This window comes from Staurois parvus, unplaced genomic scaffold (genome assembly GCF_062004578.1).
Source record: "Staurois parvus isolate SC_StPar_1 unplaced genomic scaffold, SC_StPar_1.0 ptg000068l, whole genome shotgun sequence".
Lineage (NCBI taxonomy): Eukaryota > Metazoa > Chordata > Amphibia > Anura > Ranidae > Staurois > Staurois parvus.
In genome coordinates this window covers 4,520,153-4,543,868 of record NW_028317864.1, presented here as the reverse complement: position 1 = coordinate 4,543,868, position 23,716 = coordinate 4,520,153, and the positions used below count along the sequence as shown (strand labels likewise).

The 23,716-nt window shown below is 43.1% G+C and overlaps 1 protein-coding gene across 2 annotated transcripts in view; it reads left to right on the top strand.

The window, feature by feature from the left end:
- FUBP3 (far upstream element binding protein 3) overlaps nt 1-23,716 on the top strand; it is a 142,818-nt gene that overhangs the window by 33,873 nt on the left and 85,229 nt on the right. For both annotated transcript variants that reach the window (XM_089669038.1, XM_089669037.1), the window contains exon 3: nt 22,992-23,025. In XM_089669038.1, coding sequence (XP_089525164.1) covers nt 22,992-23,025 — 34 coding nt within the window. The remainder of the gene's footprint in view (nt 1-22,991; nt 23,026-23,716) is intronic.

Genomic DNA, 23,716 nt, shown 5'->3' with positions numbered 1-23,716 from the left:
TATCCTTGGTGGTATGTCTGCAATGCTAAGCTTAGTTTTTAGAATTTAGCCCTACAATATCGCCCTATTCTACATTGAGGCCCAGGTTTGATATTTTTCGAGGTTGCAGTGTTTTGTTCCAATTCTATTCTTTTCTGATTAACTATTTTTTTTCTAGATCTAAAGGTTATTGGATAGTGCAGTGGTGGGCAACCTTTTTTTTCAACTGAGCCAAATCTCGCCAAAACCACGATTGAAATTTATTTTGAGAGCCACATTTTTAAAACTGAAAATACATAGGATGGTACACTGTTTTTAGTTTCAATAAGTTTTTATAGTAATTCATCCCCCATAGTAATTCATCCCCCATATAGTAATTGATCCCCCATAGTAATTGATCCCCCATAGTAATTGTTCCCCCATATAGTAATTGATCCCCCATATAGTAATTGATCCCCCATATAGTAATTGATCCCCCATATAGTAATTGATCCCCCATATAGTAATTGATCCCCCATATAGTAATTGATCCCCCATATAGTAATTGATCCCCCATATAGTAATTTATCCCCCATATAGTAATTCATCCCCCCTATAGTAATTCATCCCCCCTATAGTAATTCATCCCCCATATTCATCCCTCATATAGTAGTAGTAAGTAAGGAGCAAGTAGTAAGCCAAGTCCCTCCTGTGTCAATTCACTTACCTTTGCTCCACGCGTTCCTCTCGCCGTGTTCCCCGCGCCGTTCCGGTCTTCAGGGCGGACTGTGAGAGGAGCCTAGCTCCCCTCACGTTCGTCACGCTGCCCCGACTACACACATCCTGACAGCCAATCACTAGCTATCAGGATGTGAGTGGCAGCGAGACTGGCCAATCATTGCTGAGCTAGCTGCAGAGTCCTCGGCCGCCCGAGAGGAGGGAGGGGAGCGGGCGCCCGGCACACAGAAGAGCCGCATTAAAATGTGTAAAGAGCCGCATGTGGCTCGCGAGCCGCGGCTTGCCGACCACTGGGATAGTGTAACTTTTTTCTATAGTTTATGTTCCCCTTGTTTGATTGTAAACCCTCATCTTATAAAACAACCAAATAACTTTTAAATAGAAATGATAGGCAAAGCGTTTGTGTATAGATATAAAAAAAAAAATGTATTTAATTTTTAAATTTAATTTTTTTTATAAGTGATGTTATATCCTCTGTTCTCAGCTGCATAATAGCTGGGAGAGGAGAAATAGCAGCACACATGCCAAACTCCCAGTGGGAAGACTAGTCAGCAGACGTCTGATCGTTGGAGGAGAGCACACTCACACAAGTTCCCAGCGTAGCTAGAGGACTGACCATTCTGTACTTTGCTACCTAGTGTGGTCAGCCTTCTAAAGGAAAGCAGTGAGACTGGCAGGAACACCAGGGATTTCACACAAAGGAAGAAATAAAGAGAACAGGATATATTTTTATACAAGTACATAGTACAGCAGGCACATATCAAGAATATGAAATGATGGCTTTACATATTCTTGACCACCTCAGATGAGCTCACATTGATTTTAAAGTCGAACTCCAGGAATTGCAGCACCTTTTAAAAATCGAATGACGGGTAAATCCAGTGAAGTGTATGCCACCTTGTTGACTAGAGAATACATTTATGGTAATTGCTATTTTTTGTCACATATTAGCACAATGGTTTATGTTGGCAGTGTGTACAAGGAGAGAAGAGCAGTTTACACAGGCTCCCTCACTTGCCGGTGCGAACTGTCATTGCCAGCTTTCAATGTAATTGCCAGTTTTGTTTTTTTTTTTCTTTACTTTATAATGCCAAAAAGGAGCTGCAATGTAAGCGAAGGGGCAGGGTCACCCAGTAACACTGTTTACTTCAGTGGCAGGGCTGAATAACAGCCCCTTCTTGCCGCTATAAAATGAAGGAAAAAAAAAAGCGTGCTATTACATTTAAAGCCAGCAAGTGAGGGAGCCTGTCTGCATATACTGCTCCCTCGCTGTGTACACTGCTCTGTTCCTGGCTACCCCTGTCTGCATATACTGCTCCCTCGCTGTATACACTGCTCTGTTCCTGGCTGCCCCTGTCTGCATATACTGCTCCCTCGCTGTATACACTGCTCTGTTCCTGGCTGCCCCTGTCTGCATATACTGCTCCCTCGCTGTATACACTGCTCCTTTCCTGGCTGCCTCTGTCTGCATATACTGCTCCCTTGCTGTATACACTGCTCCTTTCCTTGCTGCCCCTGTCTGCATATACTGCTCCCTCGCTGTATACACTGCTCCTTTCCTTGCTGCCCCTGTCTGCATATACTGCTCCCTCCCTGTATACACTGCTCCTTTCCTGGCTGCCCCTGTCTGCATGCTGTATACACTGCTCCTTTCCTGGCTGCCCCTGTCTGCATATACTGCTCCCTCCCTGTATACACTGCTCCTTTTCTGGCTGCCCCTGTCTGCATGTACTGCTCCCTCCCTGTATACACTGCTCCTTTCCTGGCTGCCCCTGTCTGCATGTACTGCTCCCTCCCTGTATACACTGCTCCTTTCCTGGCTGCCCCTGTCTGCATATACTGCTCCCTCCCTGTATACACTGCTCCTTTCCTGGCTGCCCCTGTCTGCATGTACTGCTCCCTCCCTGTATACACTGCTCCTTTCCTGGCTGCCCCTGCCTGCATATACTGCTCCCTCGCTGTATACACTGCTCCTTTCCTGGCTGCCCGTCTGCATATACTGCTCCCTCGCTGTATACACTGCTCCTTTCCTGGCTGCCCCTGTCTGCATGCTGTACACACTGCTCCTTTCCTGGCTGCCCCTGTCTGCAGTACACAAAGCCCTCCCCACATTCATTCTTTTTTTTTTTTTTTTTTTTTAATTCTTTTGTTTTATTTTCTGCTGTTGGCAGGAATCCCTTCTGACAGAGATGAGTCACTGGTTGTTAGGACTCCGGTGAATACCGGCTCCTAACAACAAATTCAAAAACCGACCTCTTGTGCATTTTACATCCGTTTATCCTCTGTTCTGTATTTTTAACCAAACAAAAATAGGGCTCTGATCAGTTTCAAAACTAGGGGTGTACTCACTTTTGTTGCCAGCGGTTTAGACATTAATAGCTGTGTTGAGTTATTTTGAGGGGACAGCAAATTTACACTGTTACAATGTGACGTAATGAGTGTACAGCTTGTATAACAAAGTGTCATTTCTTCAGTGTTGTCACATGAAAAGATGGAATAAAATATTTACAGAAATGTGACGGGTGTACTCACTTCTGGGAGATACTGTGTGTGTATACATATATGTATGTGTATATATATATATATATATACAGTCAGGTCCATAAATATTGGGACATGGACACAATTCTAACATTTTTGGCTCTTTACACCACCACAATGGATTTGTAATGAAACGAACAAGATGTGCTTTAACTGCAGACTGTCAGCTTTAATTTGAGGGTATTTACATCCAAATCAGGTGAATGGTGTAGGAATTACAACAGTTTGCATATGTGCCTCCCACTTGTTAAGGGACCAAAAGTAATGGGACAGAATAATAATCATAAATCAAACTTTCACTTTTTAATACTTGGTTGCAAATCCTTTGCAGTCAATTACAGCCTGAAGTGTGGAACGCATAGACATCACCAGACGCTGGGTTTCATCCCTGGTGATGCTCTGCCAGGCCTCTACTGCAACTGTCTTCAGTTCCTGTTTGTTCTTGGGGCATTTTCCCTTCAGTTTTGTCTTCAGCAAGTGAAATGCATGCTCAATCGGATTCAGGTCAGGTGATTGACTTGGCCATTGCAGAACATTCCACTTCTTTCCCTTTGGTTGCTTTTGCAGTATGCTTTGGGTCATTGTCCATCTGCACTGTGAAGCGTCCAATGAGTTCTGAAGCATTTGGCTGAATATGAGCAGATAATATTGCCGGAAACACTTCAGAATTCATCCTGCTGCTTTTGTCAGCAGTCACATCATAAATACAAGAGAACCAGTTCCATTGGCAGCCATACATGCCCACGCCATGACACTACCACCACCATGCTTCACTGATGAGGTGGTATGCTTAGGATCATGAGCAGTTCCTTTCCTTCTCCATACTCTTCTCTTCCCATCACTCTGGTACAAGTTGATCTTGGTCTCATCTGTCCATAGGATGTTGTTCTAGAACTGTGAAGGCTTTTTTAGATGTCGTTTGGCAAACTCTAATCTGGCCTTCCTGTTTTTGAGGCTCACCAATGGTTTCCATCTTGTGGTGAACCCTCTGTATTCACTCTGGTGAAGTCTTCTCTTGATTGTTGACTTTGACACACATACACCTACCTCCTGGAGAGTGTTCTTGATCTGGCCAACTGTTGTGAAGGGTGTTTTCTTCACCAGGGAAAGAATTCTTCGGTCATCCACCACAGTTGTTTTCCGTGGTCTTCAAGGTCTTTTGGTGTTGCTGAGCTCACCGGTGCGTTCCTTCTTTTTAAGAATGTTCCAAACAGTTGTTTTGGCCACGCCTAATGTTTTTGCTATCTCTCTGATGGGTTTGTTTTGTTTTTTCAGCCTAATGATGGCTTGCTTCACTGATAGTGACAGCTCTTTTGATCTCATCTTGAGAGTTGACAGTAACAGATTCCAAATGCAAATAGCACACTTGAAATGAACTCTGGACCTTTTATCTGCTCATTGTAATTGGGATAATGAGGAATAACACACACCTGGCCATGGAACAGCTGAGAAGCCAATTGTCCCATTACTTTTGGTTCCTTAACAAGTGGGAGGCACATATGCAAACTGTTGTAATTCCTACACCGTTCACCTGATTTGGATGTAAATACCCTCAAATTAAAGCTGACAGTCTGCAGTTAAAGCACATCTTGTTCGTTTCATTTCAAATCCATTGTGGTGGTGTATAGAGCCAAAAATGTTAGAATTGTGTCGATGTCCCAATATTTATGGACCTGACTGTATGTATGTGTGTGTGTGTGTGTGTGTGTGTGTGTGTGTGTGTGTGTGTGTGTGTATATATATGTATATATGTGTATATATATATATATATATATATATATATATATATACACACACACACACTATCTCCCAGAAGTGAACACACCCCTCATATTTCTGTAAATATTTTACAGTTGCAAGAAAAAGTATGTGAACCCCTTGGGATTACGTGGGGTTTTGCATGAATTGGGCATAAAATGTGCTCTGAACGTCATCTAAGTCACAACAATAGAAGAACACAGTCTGCTGAACATAATACTACACAAACATTAGATGTTGCCATGGTTTAATTGCACATAACATGTAAACATTCACAGTGCAGGGAGGAAAAAGTATGTGAGGCCCTAGCTTAATGACTTCTCCAAGAGCTAATTGGAGCCAGGAGTGAGCCAACCTTGACTCCAATCAGTGTGATGATATTGGATGTGTTGCTGACAGCTGTCCTGCCCTTAAAAAACACACACCTGTTTTGGGTTTACTGGTTTCAAGAAGCACTGTCTGTCTGATGTGAACCATGCCTCGCAGAAAAGAGCTCTCAGAAGACCTACGATCAAGAATTGTTGACTTGCATGAAGCTGGAAAGGGTTAGAAAAGTATCTCCAAAAGCCTTGATGTTCATGTGTCCACGGTAAGACAGACTGTCTACAAATGGAGAAAGTTTAGCACTGTTGCTACTCTCCCTAGGCGTGGTCGTCCTGTAAAAATGACTGCAAGAGCACAGCGCAGAATGCTGCATGAGGTAAAGAAGAATCCCAGAGTGTCAGCTAAAGACCTACAGAAATCTCTGGCACATGCTAACATTTTTGTTGACACATCTACAATAAGGAAAACATTCAACAAGAATGGAGTACATGGGAGGAAGCCATTGCTGTCCAAAAAGAATATTGCAGCCCGTTTGAAGTTTGCAAAAGAGCACCTGGATGTTCCACAGCACTACTGGCAAAATATACTGTGGACAGATGAAACCAAGATTGAGTTGTTTGGGAAGAACACACAACACTATGTGTGGAGGAAAAAAGGCACAGCACACCAACATCAAAACCTCATCCCCACTGTAAAACATGGCGGAGGGAGCATCATGGTTTGGAGCTGCTTTGCTGCCTCAGGGCCTGGACGGATTGTTGTCATTGATGGGAAAATGAATTCCAGAGTTTATCAAGACATTTTGCAGGAAAACGTACGACCATCTGTCCGCCAACTGAAGCTCCGCAGAGGATGGGTGATGCAACAGGACAATGACCCAAAGCATACAAGTAATTCAACAAAACAATGGCTGCAACAGCACATAATACGCCTTCTGGAGTGGCCCACTCAGAGTCCTGACCTCAACCCGATTGAAATGCTGTGGCATGACCTTAAGAGAGCGATTCACACCAGACATCCCAAGAATATTGCTACACTGAAACAGTTTTGTGAAGAGTGGTCCAAAATGACTCCAGATCGTTGTGCAGGTCTGATCTGCAACTACAGGAAACGTTTGGTTGAGGTTATTGCTGCCAAAGGAGGGTCAACCAGTTATTAATTCCAAAGGTTCACATACTTTTTCCTCCCTGCACTGTGAATGTTTACATGTTATGTGCAATTAAACCATGGCAACGTCTAATGTTTGTGTAGTATTATGTTCAGCAGACTGTGTTCTTCTATTGTTGTGACTTAGATGACGTTCAGAGCGCATTTTATGCCCAATTCATGCAAAACTCCACGTAATCCCAAGGGGTTCACATACTTTTTCTTTCAACTGTATATATATTACATTTATACTTTTGCATGCCCCTAAAGCTATAAAACACAGCCTTGTGTGTGTGTGTGTGCCATAAAACCGTACGCTAAAATGTGTTGTGTAATAATGTATAATGTGATTGCCAAAGTGCTTGTTATTGCTATACAGCGCTGGCTGGTGTCCACAGTACACAGAAGCAGGGTGGTGGCAGAGGCCATAAGAAAGTTTGTGTTGAAGGCTCATATCTTTGTGGCACAAAACATTTCCTTCCAAACAAATTTTAAAGCAGAGCTCCAGCCAAGACACTTAGTGTGAATAGATATTATGTGCTTGCTGTGTACCTGTTGGGGACATTCGGCACCATCCATTTTGCTTCCTTAAGACAAAATTCCACCATTGACTTGAGAAGGGGAATCCGTTATTGTGAACAATTTGTCCTGGTGTCCACAGGGACAGGAAATGAGAAGAAAACCCTTCAGTAGCCAGTAACCAATGCCAGTTAGGCACACAGTATGGGCAATTTTAGGGGTTAGTTGATGAAAAGGAATGCTTTAGTTTTGGGGAATCTGCGTATGCATGATTTTTTTGTGTGTACACTTGTATCTGGTTTTCTGAATTTACTATAAGTAGAGCAATATCCCCCCTTTGAATGGTACCAGTGGTTTAAAATGTTGTCTTCGTTTATGACCAGAGACCTGAGTTCTCTGTTGCTTGAGAGCTTTTTCATCTTCTAACACAAGACCTCATGCTGTAATAAACAGGGCAGTTACTGGTCATTGAGTTCACTCTTTCAGGCACACTTTTGGCAGAAGATTGGCTCTTGGTGTCAGGAATCTAAGCACTTTAATTTTCAGCTTAGCATTGCAGGTGCCAAAAAGAACAAAGTCACTGTTTTCCCAAATGTCCTCAATATAAAAAGTAAACCTCAGGCTTCGTACACTCTGAGTGCAGAAAGGCATTCAGCTTGGCGTGTTTTTAAATCCTGAATATGCACTTGTTCTGGTTTATATTTTGCCTTCCCTGGTTCTTCCTGTTCACTATTCCTCATTAGCATGCTTAAAAGTTTTTAAATAAACTGTTTCCATCTCATACCTAATTTTAGACCACTGATGTCACCCCTGGCTGTCTGTGCTTCTCTATGCAATGCAGGCAGATCATGGTTGGTGGGAGGGGCCAACAGGGTGCTGTACATAGCTTCCTGAAAATATGGCAGCACCCTGCCTCAGTACTAATTTTATGAGTCCCCTAGCCCCGATGCAAGCTATATGCTAGCTCTTGGGAGGAGTTTGGCAAACATGTCAGTGTTTTTATAGGCTGATGGCAGTGTGGAGGAATGGTAAAACCATGCTGTTGAGGCCCCTCAAAAGCTTGTCCTTTAGCTGGAAAGGCAGTAGCAGGGGGATGAACACATGCAGGAAATAAAACCCCAGTCACCTCTGGTGGGCACTACCACTTGCCGAGCACAACCTGTTCACGTGAATGGGGCCATACTGCAGCTACCCCTGAGCTGTGTACAAATGCATGTGGTTGCAGCGTAATAGTCCGGCATTTAGGGAGTTAAACCAGTGAGCATGTGATACAACACATCCCGACACCTGTCACATACTCTGAAGAGCTATTGCAATTTAGATTGCTCTTCAGAGAGCAATACAAATGTAACTGAATCCTAAGGCCCCATTCATGCATCACGTAGCAGGAGAAAGCTCTCCCGCTTGTGATTTTTTTGTCATGCGATTTTGCATGTCATGCATAGGCCAGCTCATTTACTTCAGTGGGCTGCCCTTTGTAAATTTGTTGACCAAAAGAAGCTTCTGCTCCTTTTTGGACAACGAGTTTAGCACAACTTTTAAACTTGCGTTTTGCCAAGATTTGCTGGAATTGTGACCGCATCGTATCGTGACTGAGGTACCAATAAAGGATAGTGAAGAAGTGGAAAACCCAGATACTCCTGCGCTTGGGGATGGACTCAAGGTCATTGGGACCACATAATGAAATTCTTGGGATAGACACTTCTTGCTGCCCTCATAGGACCGGGGAGTCCAAATATACTGAATACAGAAAAACAAACAGAGGACGCAGCAGCCTAGGGCAGGGGTCTGCAACTTTTAAGACATAAAGAGCCACTTGGACCCGTTTCCGAAGGGAAAAAAAAGACTGGGAGCCGCAAAACCATTGCAACATTTAAAACAAATCCCAACGTCACCAGGCACTGTACTCGTGGCGAGGCGGAGCTGAACCACATTGAGTAGCTACGCCGTATAGTAATTCATCCCCCCTATAGTAATTCATCCCCCATATAGTAATTCATCCCCCCTATAGTAATTCATCCCCCCTATAGTAATTCATTCCCCATATTGTCTCAATTCACTTACCTTTGCTCCGTGCGTTCCTCTCGCTGTGTTCCCGCGCTGTGTTCCGGTCTTCAGGGCGGACTGTGAGAGGAGAGGAGTTCATCACGCTGCCCCGCCTACATCCTGGCAGCCCCGCCTACATCCTGACAGCCAATGTTCCACGCTCCGCGGGCCGGATTAAAAGAGTCCTGACTTTTGAGGCGGCCGCCCGAGAGGAGGGAGGGGAGCAGGCGCCCGGCACACAGAAGAGCCGCATGTGGCTTGCGATCCGCGGCTTGCCGACCACTGAAACCCTATTGCCTGTCACCTGGTGGGCAGTGTGCTCCGGAGCCGCAGCAAAGATGAAAAAGAGCAGCATGCGGCTCTGGAGCCGCGGGTTGCCGACACCCGGCCTAGGGCAATACCATAAAAGTACAGTATGTTTATTGAATGTTAAGTATTCTACTCACAATAGTCAATAAATAAAAGGCACATCATGAAGGAACAGCTCTGTCCAATTCGCACTGCGTATCTCTTATGATGAGAATTCTGGACATCCAAAAGGCTGATGCGTTTCGAGGGCTAGCCTGTTCCTCAGAGCCCTTGAAATGCGTCAGCCTTTTTGGATGTCCAGAATTCTCATAAGACAGATACGCAGTGCGAATTGGACAGAGCTGTTCCTTCATGATGTGCCTTTTATTTATTGACTATTGTGAGTAGAATACTTATTTTTTAACATTCAGTAAACATACTTTTTATGGTAATGCGCTAGGCCGGTGCGCCCTCTGTTTTTCTCCAACCAATAAAGGATAATAGCACCCAAATGTGCATTGCAAGTTTTGCAGCAATTGCCATGCAATTTTGGAATCGCATGCAGAATGGCCATGGTTGTGCCCACGATTCCAAATTGCGAAGTTTGTGCTTAAGGAAACTATGTACCTGTGTCATGCACGGAGAAACAATAGAGGTCAGTGTGCTGCTGTTTTGTCCTTTTAACCTCCCCTGGTGTTATTCCCAAGTGTAGCTCGGGGTAAAGTTTCAGCACCACAAGCGGTAACCCCGAGCTACACTCGGGAATACTCCGCAGCGTTGCTCCGGGATCTCTTCTTTTACCTTGTCCTGCGCTCCTGCAATGTCCCTCCTTCAGTGTCCCCTGTAATGTCCTCCGGCCGATGCCGGCATCTGTCTTCTGGGTTCCGTCCCCTGTGACGTCGGGACGTACGGGGGACGGAACAGCGGGAAATTTGAAAATGACAAGTGACATTCACTAAATACACTAAAATCGCATAGTAAAACATTACTGTATCAAACCATTTCACATACATTTTGTCCCGAGTGCTTTGTCCGGCGCCCTGCCTGCATTTTTACTGTTCTTTCTGCCTGGAAACTGAGAAATGTCCATGGCGTCCAAAAAGCGTCCCTTTAGGTCAAAAGCAGTTTTAGACCGGCTAGAGAACAGTGATAGTAAATTAGAACCACTTGCAGAATTGAGTGATAATGATTCGTGGGGAAATTCGTCATCAGACACTGAAAACGATTTTGTGACTTTGCTCAGTGATGTGCGAACTTGGCGCTCTATTTCAAATTTCAGTGTTTTTGGTTTGATTATATTATTGAATTCAATTTATTATATTATTTTTTTCTGATTTATTATATTATAATTTATGATTTCGTGTTTCAAATTTTAACATACCCGGGATGTTTACTAGACTCTTGTTCGGACAGATTTCAGGGAGTTATTCCTAAAAATTACAGCCTACAATAAAAAAAATACATATTTCCATGCAAAAAAAGTACCGCTTTGAGCACAGAAATAAGGACATAATCATACCGCTAGGGAGGTTAAACTTTGTGAAATTGGAGCCCACTTTTAGATCTAGTGTGTGTTTGTTGGGGCTCTGGAAGGGGTTAGTAGCTCCTGCAAAGCTTTTGCACAACACCCAGAAATAGTAGAGCGTGAACAGCCACTGTGCCCGGTCTCTGCCCTGCAGGCTATTTAGTCTGGTAAGCTGTAGGTTACTAGTTGTTGGGGTTTTGCGCTTGTAACTGTCACCGCTGCTGAGCCTCAGCCTGCGTAGTGTAAAGATTCCAGGCAGTTGGAACGGCTCTTCATTCTGCCATTTGCCACCGCTTTTGTTTACTCACCTTTAGCCTTGAGCCAACTGCGTGTGGAGTGTATAAATAACATGTGCCGTGTCATTTGATCCTATTATATTTTTAATGCTGTTACACAGCACAGCACCAGTCTGAGTCTCCTGCAACAAGAGGCCCAAGCTTGGTGATTGCAGGTGTTTGCAAAGCAGCTGTTAGCACTCCATGCGTGTCTATGAATATATAGAATATACTGGGCAATGGACACTTTGTAGAGCAACTCCTCCTTGTTCGTTGAGGCACATAGGAATTCAGATACTGAATTATTCTGCAGCCTATGGCCCCAGCCCTCTTTTACTTACCTGAGCCCAGTCTGGATCCAGGGATGTACACGGCAGCAGTGGCTTTCCTGGGTCTCTCCCGCCTCATTGGCTCAGACATAGCAGCTGGAGCCATTGGCTCCTGCTGCTGTTAGTCACAGCCAGTAGGGAGGCGGGGCTGAGAACACAGCAGGGCTCAGGAGCGAGCACACACAAGTGCCTTGCTGCGGGGGCGCTCTGCAGAGGTGGAGTGGCCAGGAGTTGCGGCAGGGGACCCCAGAAGAGGAGGATCTAGGCTGCTGTGTGCAAAACAGTTACACAGAGCAGGTAAGTATACCATGTTTGTTCTTTTTAAAAAATAAAACTTGAGCCTTTAATATAATTTTAGGGATTCCCTAAGATTCGGTCCAAGATCCTATTTGTCTGGTGGGGCCCTAAACTGCAAACTGCCCTTACTGGGACGCCGTTCTTCAGATCTTAGCAGACTGCACTAAGGGGACAAAAAAGACATCTGTTCTCCTTCCAAGCTCATCCCTTAGTTTGTGAGGCCTTTAAAGCTCATGCCTTCAGCCCTGAGCTGCTGTCGACGGGTTGCTGGTTGTCCCCATCTCATTTCTCAACTCCAAACATAATTCTGGTTCAGCAAGTCAGTCTTGTATATGGGGCCTTGGCAGAGGCACCTTCCGGTCTGGGAAATGTGTACATGGCTCACCAGGATTGGAAAGTGTTGCTATGTTTTTGTAACATTGATAAAACAATCCAGTATTGCTTGTTCCAGAAAGTTGGAAAAAATAAATCTGCATGCATTACTACTATACTGAGGCTGCTGTGTGTCGTACTATGCTGCTAAAGTCACAGGGATTCCAGCAGCATTTTTTCCCCTTGTGTATACCCAACTAGTATAACTGGAAAATGTGGCAGTAAGATGGAAGGTAAAGTAGCAGGAAATGCATTCATGACCAATATGTTACCAGTGGAAAAGGTGATCCAAGGGGTCATTCAGTCCACACAAATTATTTCATCTGTAGAAAAAGGTACAGTAGGCTGTGATTGGTTACCTAGCTGACCTTCCATATCTCAGGAACAACAGTGGCAATCTCTATGGCAGAGTTTCTGACTGTCTCACCTCCAGGTTCACACCAACATCTTATTGGTTTGATATAGGGGCAGACCAAGTGACTCACCTGGCGAAGTCTGCCAAAAGTAGGAAACATTTTTTCGGTGACCCAACACTTTAAAACAAGGTGTTCTTTGGTATTGTTGGTTCGGAACGTGGTTTAAAGTGGTATCTTGTACATGTCTGTGTCCTTGAATCTTTGTTTTAATGGGCATTGTTATACTCTATTGTGTGGTTCAATGACCTTCTATTGAGTTACGTTGCTTGAATCTCGCAATGTACTGCCTTTGTCAGTAGTCAGATGTAAAGAAGAAAATCAAAGCTCGGTCTTCAGTAACGCAACATTAAAGCCTAATTGTTTGCTAATTCAAAAATATTAACATTTGAGTACCTTTTTTATAGCATTTTTTAAATAATCTTTTGAGACTGTGTTTTCATATGTTTTCTATTGGAAGCCTCTTTTTTTGTCTTTTTTGCACAGTTATAAAACTAATGGTGGTTCACTATAAATATTGTTTCCTACACCTCCCTTTTAACCACTTGCCGTCCGCCTGCTGTTTATAAACGGCAGGGCGGTGGCACTCCAGGGGCGGGTTGCCGTTCATAAATGGCACCCGACTTTTGTAGCTCCCGGGGAGCGCGCAGCACCGCGATCCGGTGCTCGCTGTGTCCTCCGGACACAGTGAAACACCGATCGTCGGACGGGACCTCGGTCCCGATCATGTGATCACTGATTGGCCAATCAGTGATCACATGCAAAGTAGTAAGCAAGATGTCACTTGTGACATCATTGCTTACTACGTGTGAAATCTGTGAATGATCAGAGGTCACATGGTACAAGGCTATTCACAACAGCCTTGTACCATGTGACAAGGTGTGACCAATCACAGCTCACTCAGTATTTCTCAGTGGCTGCAAGAATGCAGACAGAGAGAGAAATGATTGCTTTTACATCCTATACTGGTGTAAAAGCAATCACTGTAAAAAAAAAAAAAAAAAAAATCTTAATCACCCCCCCACGAGTAGTACAGTGTCGCCATGGTGACACTGTACTGCTAGGGTGACAGTATGTAAAAAAAAAACCCATAAATAATATTAAAAAATTAAATAATGTATAAAAAATGTTTAAAAATTATAATTTTTGGTTATAAACTAATTTGGCTTATTTTTTTTTTCTAAAAATATAACTGAATACATTTTGGTCAAGATTTATGATGAAAGATTATTTATTTGCAAAATTTTATTAGAAAAACACTTTTTTTTCAAAATTTTTGGACAAATTTCATTTACATAGCAAAAAAAATAAAAATCCCAGCGGTGAAGAAATACCACCAAAATAAAGCTTTATCTGTCTCAAAAAAATGGTAAAAAAGTCATATGGGTACAGTGTTGCATGACCGCGCAATTGTCATTGAAAGTGTGATAGCGCTGAAAGCTGAAAATTGCCCCGGACAGGAAGTGTTTAAATAACAGTCCGAAACAATTGCCACTCGGCAGTAAAATGGACCTGTTGTCAAATGTGGCCTCACTTTCTGTATGTCATAAAAAGTGGTAACCCATACACCTTCCACCTCTAGGTTGGTGTATCTTGTTTGCACTGACCTTGTTTACAGTGCCTTGAAAAAGTATTCATACCCCTTGAAACTTTCCACATTTTGTCATGTTACAACCAAAAACATAAATATATTTTATTGGGATTTTATGTGATAGACCAACGGAAAGTGGCACATAATTGTCAAGTGGAAGGAAAATGATAAATGGTCTTCAACATTTTTTTTTTTTTTTTTACAAATAAATATCTGAAAAGTGTTGCATGCATTTGTATTCATCCCCCTTTTACTCTGATAACCCTAACTAAAATCTAGTGGAACCAACTATAGTGGACAACTATTAGTTGTGCACTCCACAAATCTGGCCTTTGTGGAAGAGTGTCAAGAGAAAAAACCATAGTTGAAAGAAAGCCCTGTTTTGCAGTTTGCGAGAAGCCATGTGGGGGATAAAGCAAACGTGGAAGAAGGTGATCTGGTCAGATGAGGCCAAAATTGAACTTTTTGTTCTAAAAGCAAAATGCTATGTGTGGCGGAAAACTAACATTGCACATCGCGCAAAACACACTGTCCGCACTGTGAAACATGGTGGTGGCAGCATCATGTTGTGGGGATGCTTTTCTTCAGCAGGAACATGGAAGCTGGTTAGAGTTGATGAGGAGATGGAGCATGCACAAGTGCTCCCATAGCAAGCAACTATCTATGGTGGGCACTCGGCAGTGGGGGAGAGGGCAGCCAGGATCACCGATGTGGGACCCTAGAAGAGGAGGATCAGGGCTGTTCTGTGCAAAACAATTGTGCAGAGCAGGTAAGTATGTTTATTAATTTAGGCTGCATTTGCAATTTTGAATTACAGGCAGAATTGCCCTAATTTTGTTTGTGATTCCAAATTGCATTGCAATCATGCAAAGAGCAACACATATGTTTAGATGCCATTATTTTTTAATGGCACCTAAAACACTGCGTTTTTTTTTTTTTTTTTCTGTTTTGTTTTTTTTTCTGACCATTAGTCATGCGTGCTAAGCCATACTTTGTCTTTTGGACACGCAGAGTGGGGTTCAGGATTGAACACAGTTTCAGGAAAGAAAAGTGAACAATTCCCCCATGAACACAGAGCCATTGTGTTCTTGGGGTAGGGGGAGCCATTTGCTGGAAGAACATGGTGATTACTACTAGAGGCTATAATAACAAACGTTTATACTTACCTGCTGAGTGTAGTGGTTTTTCACAGAGCAGCCTGGATCCTTTTCTTCTTGGGTCCCCCACTAGCTCTGCTGGCTCCTCCCTCTTGTTGGGTGCCCCCACAGCAAGCAGCTTGCTATGGGGGCACATGCTGGCTCTGTGTGTCCATTCACACATGGAGCCGCAGCTTGACCCCACCCCCTCTCTCTTCTTATTGGTTCACTGGCTGTGATTGACAGCAGAGGGAGCCAATGGCTCCCGCTTCTGTCTCAGTCAATGAGGAGAGGGAGTCCCAGGATCGAGAGTGGGCTTAGGTAAGTATTGGGGGGGGGGGGGGGGGTACTGCATACAGGTTTTTTACCTTCATGAAGGTAAAAAACCTTGAGCCTTTAGAACCACTTTAACTTACAGGATCTGCATCATGCTGCTTCATTAAAAATGAAGTTGCTTAGCACATGAACAAATGCAGTTGGCTAACACTATATTGCAAAAGCTACTACTGAATTCCCTTTGGGCTCGTTTAGACTTGTGGTTGGGGTTGTTAAAAAAAAACATGGTTGAACCACGTTTTTGGCACCCCCAATCTTCCCCCTTAAGCTGCAAAGGCAGTGGATGGGGGTATTCCCATGGCACGGTTGGAATGCATTGTCATGTCCATGGCAAAAATTATTCTTCCTACTTGCTGTGCATTGGTGCTGCATTTACAGGGTTAACACAAACCAGAGAGGAAGCATCATATCGACTCCTTGCTGCCTGTCAGACACCTCTGAAAAGCAATCTGAACAGGATTCTCTTTCAGAGGCACAGCAATTTAGCTGCGCACAAAACCATAGCCCTAGTTTCCCTTATTGAGTACTCTGTAAGCTATTGCAGCCAGGTTTCACAAAGCTCAGCGTGTGAGTGGTGGATGTACCTGCTATGTGTGTGGCTTTCTTTCTCTCTCATTCGATCCCCAGTGAGATTGGGACCCCTAGGCAGGTTTGAATCTAAAAGGGACAATGGGAAACTTTATAGCACAGACACATTGGCACATTAGGATGTTTGGGAATCTCTCCTGTAATAAAAGCCAGGTATCCACAGAACGACAAAAAAAAGGGCTGGGTGGACTGGCACATTTGTCTGCATGGAAAAATATAAACAGCAAGATCTGCCTATAGATTACAATAAAAGTGGAAAAATCCAGCAGAGAGAATGACACCTTCCCCAAAATAGCATCAGCAAGTGAGCAGAGCCTGTGACTGCAATGTGGACCATAACACACTGTGTTTGTGGGTAGACTTAAAGTGTATTTCCACTTTTGCAGCCAAATTAGGATAGCAGCTATTTTATATTTGTCACGTTCTCATTCACAGAACTTAAACTTCCCGCTTATGTGTTCCGTTGCATTTCCTCTTTTCTGAAAACTACAGAATTGAATTTCTGGCCTAGCCAGTCTCTAGACCTTAATCCGATTTGAAAATCTGTGGAGGGAGCTGAAAGTTCGAGTTGCCAATCATCAGCCACCAAACCTTAATGACTTGGAGAGGATCTGCCAAGAGGAGTGGGCCAAAATCCCTCCTGAGATGTGTGCAAACCTGGTGGCCAACTACAGGAAACGTCTGACCTCAGTACTTGGTGGCAAATCCCTTGTTGGCAATCACAAAGTCATGTTTTGTGAAGGGGATCAAATACTTATTTCCCTCATGAACATGCAAATCAGTGCATCATTTGTTAGACATGCATTTCTGCTGAATTTTTTTGTTGCTATTCTGTCTCTGTGTTACAATACACCTACCATTCGATTTTTAGACTGATCATTTCTTTGTGAGTGAGCAAACATTCAAAATCAGCAAGGGATCAAATACTTATTTCCTTCACTGTATATATACATGTGATTTTGCATTTCTGGGTAGGGGGCGCGCTCACCACACCCGCATCCCCATTCGCGGCCAGCAATCACTGGGTCCCGGCCAGTGATTACTCGCCAGCGCTCTGTGATTGCCGAGCATCTCCGACAGTGAGAACTGTATGTAAACAATATAGTTCTCCTCCCTGTCAGCTCGTGCACACTGCATTGGATGGCTGTGCACAGCCATCCAAAGCAATGTGCTTACAGTGAAGCACAGGTGCAAGTAAAACAGCACACACTTAACCCTTTGATTGCCCATCATGTTAACCCCTTCCTGCCCAGGGCCATTAGTACAGTCAGTGCTTTTTTTTTTTTTTTTCTTCTTCTTCTTCTTTAGCACTGATCACTGTATTGGTGTCACTGGGGATGTCTGTGATACCAAGTCAGTTCCCCCCCCCCCCCCCCCCCAGTGTCAGAGTGCCTGTCACAGTCCCGCTATAAGTTGCTGATTGCCGCCATTACTAGTAAAAATTAAAAAAATTCCAGTTCCAATTGCCATTCATAAACACTATATCTTTCGCATAAACCAATTAATTTACACGTATTGGGATTTTTTTTTTGTAGCAAAGACATGTAGCAATATAGATTTTGGCCTAAATTTATGATGAAATTTGATTTTTAAAATTTTTTTACAGGACATGTTTAATGGCAAAAAGTCCAAACATATTTTTTTTTCTTCTCAAAATTCTCGGCTTTTTTTTTTTTTTTTAAAATAGCTCAAAAAATAACCGCACAGGAAATCAAATACCAGAGAGAGCTCAATTTGTGAGGGAATAAAAAGGACGTAAATTTCATTTGGGTGCAGCATTTCATGACCGCGCAATTGTCTGTCAGTTAAAGTAACGCAGCGCCATAACGCAAAAAATGGCCTGGTCAGGAAGGGGGGTAAATCTTAAGGAGGGCAAGTGGTTAAATAAAGCTTAGAAGCTATTCCTGGCAAATGTGCTTTGTGTTGGTTAGCTAAAAGGACAAAGATGGAATTGGATTGCCTGTCTGCTGTGTAGTTGGCGGGGTGGTGGGAGGTGGTTCTTTATTGCAAAAAAAAAAAAAAAAACAATTGAAGATCTTCCACAGCTCATCGATTCACAACTGAGTGCTCTCTATAAACTTGGCAGATCTTGAGGAACACCTGTCACACCACAAGTGCATGTGTGCAGATCATTGCACATACTTCTGTCATGATGCAAGGAGAGCTCCAGAGGAAGTTGGGCATTTATTTTAAAAAATGACAGTCTACCTGCAAGTACTCCAACACAGCAGCAGCTACAGAATAGGTTGCAGTTCACTGTAGCTGATCCCATGTGTCACCTGTCTTCAGAGCTATAGAAGTACAGTGACTCAGCATTGTTTGGCAGCCCTGCAGTTGTTTGCCAACAGCTGATCACACCAGGAACATTGTGAGGCTCTGCATTTCCTTTCTGCTCACCACATTTAAATGTAAGTTAGCAGCTTTGCTGGGCAAAATAACACGTTTTGCCTATCCTGAAAAAACGGTGACTTCCGTGGCTGCTGTTTTTGGCCACAGCTGAAGGCAATTGGAAGTGATGTTTAGATAAAGCCAGTGAGTAGGCAGAACTCGCAGGCCCCTTCAGCTGAGATGACGTCGCTAAACAGCAGCATCTGGACATGCGACTGGTCTGATAGGCCAGAGCAAGGAGTTTCTGCAGAATATAGCTGAGCCCTTATGTTGCATTTTATTTGTAATCAGAAGACTAGTAACATACTTAACATTTCACTGTGGGTTTGCTTTGATAGCTGAAATTAGAAAAAAACTCCTAAAGTAAGCCCATAGGCAATATCAGGTTTGCAATTTTACTCTGTCAAGTCATGGTGAGTCCCAAAAGTACCTGCACATAGCTGGTGGATCTTTTACACAGATGCATGATTTATGCAAATCTAGACTTTCAGCTAAGTCAGGAGTACAGCTGTCTTTTCTAGAATTGGGGTATGTTACTTTAAACAGTGGCTTAATCCCCCGGCTCTGTAACATTTCCTGTGTTTTAAATACCCCTTGGTAGCCACTTAAAGCTGAACCTTGGGTATGGTTTTTATTGAATAGCTGCATTGGTCCAGCTTGGACCAATGTACATATAAGTGTCCCTTATCTGAGGGACTGCTGTGGAAGCAAAGAATTACTGTAATGTGTGGTGCTACTACAGTGATTGCTGCAGTCTACGAGCCCAGTGCCAAGTGGCTTCCCTTCTGCACGAGCATTGCTTTCTTGGCATGGCCTCTGTTTACATATCTCATTGTTTTTTGTTTTTTTTCTCCAATTCAAGGTTCTCTGACTGGATAAGGTGGAGAAAGTGACATCACCACCTGATGGCAATTACTGTAGTAGTCCTGGCTACTACAGTGATTGTCTGACTCCTTAGTGGTCCCATAGCTATAGAATATGTATACTTAACTTGGACCACTCTGGACCAATTTAACTAAACCAAAAAAAAAACATAGACTTTAGCTTTGAGGACGATGTGAATTGGAAGTGGTGCATAAAAAAGGCATAGGGCAAAAGATTAATCACCGTAGTGCCTGTGTCCTCCCTGCAGCTGATCTTTTCCCCAGGACTTGACCGTGTCTTTTATATAGGTGACCTTCTTGGTGGAAGAGCAGGGCTGTGCTTTATGTCATTAATGTTCCCTTGATGATTAAAGTAACAGCTAAGCAGCAGAACCAGGACAAGTACACAGAGCACATATCCACAGAATGGAAGCAACAGGGAGATCCTTGCAGTGCAGGCCCTCGTGCACAGTTTCTGCTCCAGCAAGTAGAATAGTGATCTCTCCAATACTTGTGAGACTAGCAGGCATCGGCAGCAGTGCCTCAGATGGGGAACCCCCACTGCAGCTAAACATTTAGTAGGCTTTAGGAAAGAGAAGTGCACTATTTTTCGGGAGGAACTAGATAGGTATCTTTTCACAGTGCTGCTTGTGCACAATTAACATTTCTAGAGATTTCCTATAACAGCAATACTCCACTTTTTGATTTTAGGTCAACTTTAGAATGTTGATGTTTAGGTGTACATAGGTGAAGTCTTCCATACACTGCAGTCCAGGACATCTTTTTTTTTTTTTTTTCTCCAACCCAGGTGCCCAGATTTTAATTTCAAAATCAAGAACATGTTGCATTATTGCTCTGTACAGGGGAAAACTTGTCTCCATTTTCAGTGTCTGTTTTTTCGTTTTTGTTTGTTTTTAAATGGCAAGAGTGTATCTTGTGAAGTCTGGAAGGTGCACACATTACAGCGGCAGGGCGATTGTGGATTTCCGGAACTGCAGGGAAATTGCATGGTCAAAAAGACCATGCGGTTTTGCTGCCAGCCGCATTTTCAAAAAGATGCATGCACCTTTTCCTGTGGGAAATGCGGCACAGTAGCCCATTCAAATGAATGGGCTGCTGTGCCCAAGCAAACGTGGACTACACAGTGTAATGTAGACCATGGCTGAAGACATGCAATCTGCTGGAAGTATGAGTGGGGAGGGTATGTTGGATTGCTGCAGAGAAACCTCTGCTTTCTTACAATCTGCAGTGGTCCTTATCTGCAGGTTACTAGCCAGAACAGTCTGCTTTAACCACTTCCACTCCGGACACTTTTACCCCCTTCCTCACCAGGGCAATTTTCAGCGCTATCACACTTTGAAAGACAATTGCCCGGTCATGCAACACTGTACCCAAATTAATTTTTTACCATTTTTTTGAGACAGATAAAGCTTTATTTTGGTGGTATTTATTCACCGCTGGGATTTTTATTTTTTTTGCTATGTAAATGAAAAAGTCCAAAAATTTTGAAAGTGTTTTTTTTTAAATAAAATTTTGCAAATAAATAATTTTTCATCATAAATCTTTGCCAAAATTTATTCCGTTATCTTTTTAGTAAAAAAAATACAAATTAGTTTATAACCAAAAATTATAATTTTTAAACATTTTTTTTTTTTTACATTTTTATTTTATTTTTTTATATTTTTATTTTTTTTTTACATACTGTCACCCTAGCAGTACAGTGTCACCATGGTGACACTGTACTACTTGTGGGGGGTGATGAAGATTTTTATTTTTTTTTACACTTATTGCTTTTACACCCATATAGGATGTAAAAGCAATCATTTCTCTTTCTCTCTGTGTGCATTCTTGCACTCATTGAGAAGTACTGTGAGAGCTGTGATTGGTCACAGCTTGTCACATGGTACAAGGCTGTTGTGAATAGCCTTGTACCATGTGACCTCTGTGATCATTCACAGATTTCACACGTAGTAAGCAATGATGTCACAAGTGACATCTTGCTTACTACTTTGCATGTGATCACTGATTGGCCAATCGGTGATCACATGATCGGGACCTCGTACAGAGGTCCCATCCGACGATCAGTGTTTCACTGTGTCCGGAGGACACGGCGGGCACCGTATCGCAGTGCTGCGCGCTCCCAGGGAGCGCGCACAAGCAGGGTGCGGGGAGGCCGTTTATAAACGGCCACCCGACCCTGCACTGCCACCGTCCGGCCGTTTATATACAACGGCTGGTCGGGAAGTGGTTAAGGGATCAGGAGCTCCTTTAGCCCTCATGCACACGGGACGTTTTGATAATGCTGGTAACGTTAGCTGTGTAAAGTCACGTTAACAAATTTTAGTTTTTTTGCATTAGCGTTTTGCTGTGTTTTTCCACGTTTGCAGTTTTTAGCGTTTTTTATAACTTAAAAAAATATTTTTTTTAATAAAAGTCCAAAACCGCCATTTAACTGCGTTTTTCAGCGTTAGAGCATTTTTACAGCTAAGTTTTGGGGGTTTTTTCCAGCTAAAAAACATCGATTACGGTCTGTGTGCATGGACGCATAGGATAACATGCTGGGGGGGTTTACTGACTGTAGAAAAAAACATCAAAAGCCAAAAACAGCCGCTGTAACAATATCAAGTGTGCATGAGGACCTACAAGCAAATTCAGCAGTACGAAGATGCACAATGTTTTTTGGGGCTTGATAAATTTCTTTGAGAATTGAGCTTTGCTCCGCCTTCAGAGCTTTGGTGGTCAATCTGGACGTTCATCACCAATCATCGTCTAGTTTACTTTGTAACTAAACCTGTCGTCCTCATCCACAGGAGTGTGAATGTGTTTTGTAGCTCTGTGTGCTCAGCTATATACATAGTGCCTTGGATAATACTCGATTCAATGAGATGCATGCCGGAGAACCACCTCTGTGTACTTACCATAACTTGATTCTAGCAGGCACACCTGTTGGCTTTTTCTAGTGAAGCCTCCTGCATTTAGGCTGTAAATTACCTTGTAACTATTCCACACTATAAATAGGGCTCCCGCACAAGAAGGAATTCTCTAACCAAACAAATTCCCAGTGGACGCATTTATGTATAGAGAGCAAAATCCCGGCCTGTTATTTGGGCTATTGATCGGCATTTATGAGAACAGACATATGTCTTTTGAGATCCTCTGTTGGCCTGTATTAATGTGTACACCAATCTGCCTAATCTTTACATCATGTTTAATTTGCTGGCCAGTGGGGAGGATTTAAAGATTTTTTTTTTTTATGTTCCTAACTAGTGAGGGACATGAGGAGGGGGGGGTTGACAGTATGTTTTCCTGGTCCCCCCCCCCGCATGAGAGCAAGCGATCAATGTCACAGCGACTGCCCAGCTGGTCTGTGCAATTTATAGAATGTTTATTCCAGTGACATAATCCATAATGCATCTATATCAGGCCAAAATGTCTGCACCAGCCACCCTCACCCTCCCGGCAGTCTGTGTATTATTTTATAGCGAGATGGACTTAGCTCATCTTAAATAACATTTTTTTTTCTTTTTTTTTCTTATTTTCCCCCCTCTTCTCTCCCACAGTTGGCAACCAGCTAGGGGCTCTAGTACATCAAAGGTAAGCACTGGACTCTATTTTATTACTTATTGATCTCTATCTAATTGTTTATTGATCCACCATCTGTACTCTAGCATGAGATTGTAACACGGGAGGGGAAATAGACAGATTTCATACACTCGAGCACTCGCCAAAATGGGGAACAGTCAATAATACCGTGATTTATAGGAGCCGGTATTTTAGCTCGGCGACACAGACCAGGAGGGCAAGGGTCCATACATGGTGATGTAATGGACTTAAAACTGTTGTAAAAGGCAAGACTCAATACATGTTTTAATGTTGGCCTTTGTTCACCAAACATTAACAGTTTGGCCAGGACTGGTTTACGTTTTCTTTTATATTCGAGAGTTTTGTCTGCAAGGTCTCTGCTCCAGTGGTCAGTCCTGTACTGACTACAGTCATGAAAAGAAGCCCATATTGAAGGAAATGCAAGGGCTGCTTATGCAGGTTACCGTCTCTAAACGCCAATTGCCTGGCTGTGTCTTGCTTCACTTCTTTTGAGATACTGACCTGGAACAAGCATGCAGGTTAGAAAGTTTGGTGATCCCAGAACTCCTGATTTCACTTTGTCACAGTTCAGTGACTCTGTACATATTAAATCCAATGGGTCGATTGCACAGCCTTGCAACTTTTTTTTTTTTTAAGAAAGTGTCTCCTTTCACTCCAGCTATGTAACATGATGATCTGCTTA